Source organism: Rhincodon typus, unplaced genomic scaffold, assembly GCF_021869965.1.
Source record: "Rhincodon typus isolate 14 unplaced genomic scaffold, sRhiTyp1.1 hic_rhity00001344, whole genome shotgun sequence".
Classification (NCBI taxonomy): domain Eukaryota; kingdom Metazoa; phylum Chordata; class Chondrichthyes; order Orectolobiformes; family Rhincodontidae; genus Rhincodon; species Rhincodon typus.
The window spans coordinates 19,451-26,893 of record NW_025966982.1 but is presented as its reverse complement, the minus strand read 5'-3'; the positions used below and the strand labels follow the sequence as shown (position 1 = coordinate 26,893).

The following is a 7,443-nucleotide window of genomic DNA, read 5'->3' as shown; positions in this document are numbered from 1 at the left end:
ACCAGACTGATGAGGATGGTGATGATTGCAACGGCACAATAGGATTATAATAGAATAGAATAGATCTCTGACATCTGTATAACAACATGCATGCCAATATTCAGTTTGCACTCAGGGCTGTATAAAGTGGAAGAAAGTGAAATGATCACATTCAATATAAATGCTTGAAGTCATGTGAGTTTAAATAGAATTTGTTTGAGATATTGGTTGTTTTGTGGTTAACATAACAATGGAAAGTAGAAATGTAAGTGTTATATATCCAATACTTTTTTGTTTTATTTTTAGTAATATGCCCAACATCATTTTGATTTATTTTTAGTAAGCAGTTGCTTCCTGATGTGCATCATCTATAATTGCCTGTCATTGGATTCCAGTTTTGAGTACTGCTCTGACAAACTGATTTCCTTTTGATTAGGAGACAAAGATGGCAGTAAGGTGACAACAGTGGTGGCGACACCTGGACAGGGTCCAGATCGGCCGCAGGAGGTCAGCTACACTGATACCAAGGTGATTGGCAATGGTTCCTTTGGAGTTGTTTACCAGGCGAAACTGTGTGACACAGGGGAACTGGTGGCGATCAAGAAGGTTTTGCAGGACAAGAGATTTAAAGTAAGTGACACAATTTATATTGACTGTCAACTGCTCTTTGAATTTCAATTACATTTTCTCCCCGCTTTGAAAGAACTGGATGGAAAAATGAGCAGCTGTGGTTAAAGTAACAACAGCTAGTCCAAGATATTTCTTAACTGGATCACTTTGGAGAGTTAGAGGCAACGACTGAGCCTGAAAATATTTAACGGTCAGACTATTTGATAATGAGAGAGATTTCTTAGATGGACTTTACAAAAGACGAATTGTGAATTTCAGTAAAATTTTAGACATCAACAAAAATAGTTGTTTGTCTGGGCTATTTGTAGAAATTAATTCTGTTGGTAGACCAGCTGCGTAACTTGAACTTCAAGTTGAGTGCAAGATCAACAGAATTTCACTGCTATTTCTACCAAATAGGTTTATCTTGGTACATTGCCTTTTGTCTTTTGATAACTGCATCCCAAGTTTATCAACTGTGACTCAGCACCCTTGTCCTGAGTTACAAGTTTCCAAGTTCAAACCCCACACTAGGGATTGAGCACAAATATCAAGGCTAACACTCTACTGTAGTACTGGCATTGGAGGTGACTTCTCAGATGAGATGGTAAATTGAGGCTCCATCTGTCTGCTTCTATAGATTTAGAACAATTCCGGTGCTATCTCAAAGAATAGCAATGTGATTGACTCTGCTGACTGGCCAATATTTATCACTTAAATGACATTACAAAAACAGATTTATGGTCATTATCCCATTGTTATTTATGGACATTTGCTGTGTGCAGATTGGCTATCAATTTCCAACATTATAACAGTGCCCATAAAACCCTAGATTGTGTATAGAGTACATTGAGTCAGACGGTGATTGTGAAAGCACCGTATGAATGCAGGTCCATTTTTTGCTTGTCCTGGAATTTTAGCTTTGAGTTTAACAGTTGGAAAAATCATTTAACTGAAGTTGAATGATCAAAACTTGGTGAATTAGAAAAATGCTTACTTTGGGCACCTTTAGAACTGATCTAATGCAGTGTTAAGCTAAATTCCATTGTTACCACTTTAGGTTTCGGTGCTCCAACATTTTGCTAACCAGATAACATTCAGTTTCAGTTCCCCTGATAACCAAAATGAGATTCAGTCTCTTGGGACTTTTATCTTTGTTTTATTCCAGAATTCAAATTAGTCTGATAAATGGGGACAAAAAGATGCAATTCTGTGAAGCTAGTTGTCACGTCCCAAGAGCATTTTAAAAAAAAAAAACACCTTGTATATGTGTTACGTTTATATGCAAACACCTGAAATCCCTGAGTATTTTGCAACTGATGAAATGGTTTTGGTGTGTCATTGTTGTGCTGAAAGGGTAACTGAAAGACAGCTGATGCTCTTTGTGCTGTGACAATATTTTGCTTATGAAACTTCAAGGATACTTCAGATCCTTTTCTCATTGATGGATAGCCAACACTTATTTGCTCAACATTGAGCAATCTAAGCAATGATCCTTTAGAAGGCTACCACCAGACGTATTTTCCTTTAGCTTAACCTTCCCTGGTAAAGCGACATGCTGTATCCTGTGCTCATACTTCTTCCTTGCCACCCCTCATTTGACTCAAGTGGAAGCTGGAGAAGCTGGAAAAGCTGGAAATCTGCTTCTGGAGTCCCAATAGCCACTCGTAGACTGACAAATATTCTGAGTGCTCCATTTCACTTAGTCTCGAACTTTTAATTGCCACTCTGGTAGTACACTGACCTGAACTCTTTCTAGGCTGAGGTGTCCTTAATGCTAACAAAGTATATACAGAGAAATTATGTAACATCTTAAATGAAGAAAAATTGCTACCAACTGAATGATGGTCAAACAATGTCATTTTAGAAATGTCTTCCTTTATGTAGCATTTTAGTTGATTATTCCTGAATCAATTACTAAAGAACCATTTAGCACTATACTCCATTGTTTTTCACAGCAGCAATTTTAAGTGCCATATATGGTAAATAGCATCAGTGGCATGAGCAAGCCAGCATGTATGTGCTTGTGTCCATGTTTTTCAAATTGGAAATTAGTGGAGCTGAAGTATCTCAGCAGATGTACACAAACGCCCATATTTGTAGTTTGTTTTTTAAATGATTGAGAAGTTTTGTGTTTTTCCCATGTGGTATAATAGCTCATATTATTAACCTTTTTTGCTATATGTTTATTTGTTGCACTAAGTTGAATTTCCAAAGCTTTCATTTTCCTAACAAATTAGCATTGAGCTTCATTTTATTAAAGGTGTTGTAATATTACAGCCAATTGAGACTTGCATACATTAAAATTTTGAGGGAGACCTGTTTGTTATTTTTAAAGTTGATATCAGATATTGACAACGTTACACAGCAGAAGGCCCAAGTGTAGATACAACCAAATCAAGATTAGAAAAGTAATTCCTTATGTGCACAATATTCTCTAATTACAAATGGTAAATGCTATGTTCAATCCCCTAAAATTGGGCAGATAAATAATGACTAAATAACAAAATCAAAAACTGTGAAGATGTATTTCAACAACTGTAGTTTGTGTGCTATACACAATGTAGAATGTTCTGTACAGGGTAGTCAATTGGGGTTGGGTAACCTAGGTTAAACTGGGAAGATTACATGAGAGCTTACCTATTCAAAGTCTGATTTTAATCTTGATGTGGTAAATTTGAGTGAGAAATAATGTGTGCTCCTTTTTGCACATGTGCAAAGTTTATGAACTCTATTGAACATGTAATTGCAGTGAAAATGTGGTGCATGTACTTACAAAGTAAAAATGTGAAAACATAGACATGTTGCTCAATATTTCATGTGAACTTGAAGTTGCTTGGAGGGGCTGGAATCTTATTTCTCACTTCATCTACCTACTTGATAAGACCAAGATCAAACTTCAAATGGGTGAGTTGATGTTGAACTTTCCATTTAATTCATCATGGTGTTCGAAATAATGTGAGGTTCTCAAAGCAAAACTCTAGCCTAGCAGTGTCCACTCACTGAATAACAAAATATATACTGTCTTTGCATTGTCCCTAATAGACTTATTCTAGACGTTTTTTCACTGCTACATGTGTTTTGTGTAATGCCCATTACTGGGATCATGGTTAAGTTAGCTTTAGAAGTGGCTGCAGCTTTTGTAGAATGAGGTTTGGACATGTTGATTCCAGTTTTATATTTGACATGATGTGGCTATCTAACTATAGTATCTATGGTCATTGTTTTATTTGGCCTTCTGAAATTCTCAAAGGTACAGACAACACACAGCTGAGTTGGAGTGAACCGTGAGGAGGATTCTGAGATATTTAGGTTCATTTGGACAGGATGAATGAGTGGACAAATGTATAGCAGACGAAGCATAATGTGGATAGACGGGAGTTTGTCCATGTTGGTAGCAATAAGTGGAAGGTAGACTATTATCTGAATGGCAAGATGTTGGGAAAGAGATGCAGTGAAACTTGGATCTCCTTGTACACAAATGGCTGAAACAGGTGCAGGAGGCAGTGAAGAAGGCAAATGGTATGTTGACTTTCACAGCAAGAAGATTAGAATACACCAGCAATTCTGCAATTCTGAAGGGCCTTGTTGAGACCATACCTGCTGTATTAGTATTATAAGACCATAGACGTAGGAGCAGAAATTAGGCCATTCAGCCCATTGAGCCTGCTCCGCCATTCAATCATGGATGATAAGTTTTTCGACCCCATTCTCCTGCTTTCTTCCCGTAACCCTTGATCCCGTTGACAATCAAGAACCTATCTGTCTCAGTCTTGAATGTACTCAATGACCTGGCCTCCACAGCCTTCTATGGCAGTGAATTCCATAGATTCACCACTCTGTGGCTGAAGAAGTTTCTCCTTATCTCTGTTCTGAAAGGTCTTCCTTTTACTGTAAGGCTGTGCTGTCAGGTCCTCAAACATTCCTCGTATGTTAAGCTTTTCTGAACCTGTTCTAGGGCCAGTGCATCTTTCCGGAGGTATGGGGCCAAAACTGCGCACAATACTCCAAATGTGGCCTGACCAGAGCCTTTTCGAGCCTCTGAAGTATATCCCTGCTTTTATATTAGAGTCCTTTCAAAATAAATGCCAAAGTTGCATTTGCCTTCTTAACTACTCAACCTGCAAGTTTACCTTGAGAGAACCCTGGACTAGAACTCACAAGTCTCTTTGCAATTCAGACTTCTGAATTTTCTCCCCATTTGGAAAATGGTCCATGCTTCTATTCTTCTTACCAAAGTGCATGACCTTGCACTTTCCCACGTTGTACTCCAACTGCCACTTCTTTGCCTACTCTTTTAACCTGTCCAAATCCTTCTGCAGCCTTCCTGCATCCTCAATGCTACCTGTTCCTCTACCTATCTTTTTGTATCGGCAGCAAACTTAACCAGAATGCCCTCAGTTCCTTCATCTAGATCATTAATGTATAAAGTAAAAAGTTGTGGTCCCAAAACTGACCTTCGTGGAACACCACTTGTCACTGGCTGCCATTCTGAGAAAGTCCGTTTTAATGCCACTCTCTGCTTTCTGCCAGACAGCCAATCTTCTACCCATGCTAGTACCTTGCCTGTAACGCCATGGGCCCTTATCTTACTCAGCCTCCTGTGCGCCACCTTGTCAGAGACAATGTGCAGTATTGGCTGCTTACACTGAGCAAAGCTGTTCTGGGTATCCAGGGAGTTCAGTAAAGGTTTACCAGATTGATTGATTCCTGGGATGGTAGGACTAACGTATGAAGGAGAGCCTGGATCAGTTAGGACGATATTCATTGAAGTTCACAAGAGTGAGTGGGGACCTCCAAAGAAATCTATTGGGTTTTAACTGGTCTTTACTGATAAACACAAGGAAATTCCTGATGACTAGATAGTCCAGAACTAGGGCTCTCAGTCTAAGGATACGTGATAAACCATTTTAGGATTGAGAAGAAATTTCTTTACCCAGAATGGTGGGTCTGTGGATTTTCTACCACAAAAGCAGTCAAGCCAAAACATTGTACAATTTCAAGGAGTTGGATGTAGCACTTGGGGCAAAAGGGATCAAAGGATATGGGGGAAAAGCAAGAACAGGCTATTGCCTCGATCGTAATGACCAGCAGATTCAGTTCAAAGGCCGAGTGGCCTACTTCTGCTCCAATTTCTGTTGTGTTCCATATTTGTGTATTTCTCATTGTTTTGAATGTGTTCAGTTCAAAGCAAATATTGTACATGTTTGTAGAGACATACATGGTTCTGATATGCTTCCAGCACAAGTTGATAGCCAGATTTGCCTAGGTATTTTTGCTTTGAAAAATCATTCACTTCAAAAAGAAGGGGCTCTAGTTTTCTTGCATATTGCTTGTGATTTGTGGTCTGTTGACAGTGCAGACACCAATGCAACTACTTGAGAAATGAGTGACAAAGAATTGAAAGCTCTGAGGTAGTCTACCAAAGGCTTTACATCCAATGTGAAATTATATCTTGGCACTTGTGGTTAAGTGCCCAGTATATGTGGGCCCAAAGTGTGCCCCTCCGGCAATATAAAAAGACAGCTGACTTTGCTGTATTTGTGGCAGTGTAGCAGTCTGTGAAATAATGAAGTTAAAAATTCCAAAAAGCTTGCACCAATATTTCCATTGGATTAATTTGCTTTCTGCTGCAAATATCCATGCCTTGCTTTATGTAAGTAGTGTCCTGCTGCCTGGTCAATGGTCAGACAACTATGATGATTTTGGCAGTTTCTGCTAAAAGGCCCTAAAAATCTTTTAGGATTTTCCTGATAACCTAAAATTTTACATCTTGTAGATTAAGATGGACGGAAAGTGAGTGATATATTGTTCAAGTTGATTGAGAAATTAAATACTGCTTTGGTGCACTACTGGTTCTTGCACTAGTAAATTCAACTGCCTTGTAAACAATTTTAAAAAAAAAAAAAAAATTTTCTTGGTCTATTTTCACCAATCAGTGTATAAATCTGTAATTTTTGTATGTCACTATTACAGTTTGGAATATTATGCCATCCTCTACCATTTAATCTATTTTTGTAGAGAGAAATAGCGTTGATGCTTCAAATCCAATATTCCTTTTCAAAACACCAGTGGCATCCGCAACAGTGTTCCAAAAAAGATTCATGTTGGACTCCAAGCATTAACTCTATTTCACTGTCCACTGATGCTGCTGAGTATCTCCAGCACTTAGTTTCTTTTGCAGATCTCCACCCACAGTACTTCATTTTGTACGTTCACTTCCTGATTCTTTGGTCATCCTGAAATATATTTCAATTTCTGTTTGTTCATTACTATGAATATATTTTTCCTGGTTGTCTTCCCTGTCACATCCTGTTAATGTAAAAATGTGATACTCATTTTTCATTCCGACTGGAGTACTTCTTCATCCACATCGATTGGATTTCTTTTTGATTTGATAAGGTCCAGTGAACTTTGATTTTCACAGATCTTCACAGGCCAATTATCTAAACTAACATTTTGTCTCCAGCAAAAGAATGTCTAGCGTGGCCTCTTTAATCTGCAGTGGCCTCTATTTATAGAGCTGTTTTCAAATCCTTTTTGATCAACACTCTCACTTTTTTGTTTAGGTTATCTTGGAAAGTTGGCACATAGGTTGGAAAGTAGTCTTTGAGCTTTGAGTTAAAAATTTCTGTTCATTTTCATTTAAAGGGAACCTTCACCTTGAGTCTGTAAATCAAGTCAAAAGGAAGCCTCCTTGTGGTCATTAGTGATATCCGTAAAGGCAAGCAGTAACAAAAGAATTACCACAATCTTTAGAAACCAAAAGAACTGCAGATGCTGTAAATCAACAACAAAAACAAAGTTGCTGGAAAAACTCAGCAGGTCTGGCAGCATCTGTGAAGGAGAAAACAA

General features: G+C 38.2%; 1 protein-coding gene across 1 annotated transcript in view; it reads left to right on the top strand.

Moving 5' to 3' along the window:
* Window positions 1-415: 415 nt before the first annotated feature.
* The window catches only part of LOC125481225 (glycogen synthase kinase-3 beta-like), a gene marked incomplete at its 5' end in the record, with an annotated part of 22,833 nt that continues 15,805 nt past the window's right edge, over window positions 416-7,443 (top strand). The window contains one exon of the mRNA XM_048592499.1: window positions 416-609. Coding sequence (XP_048448456.1) covers window positions 416-609 — 194 coding nt within the window. The remainder of the gene's footprint in view (window positions 610-7,443) is intronic.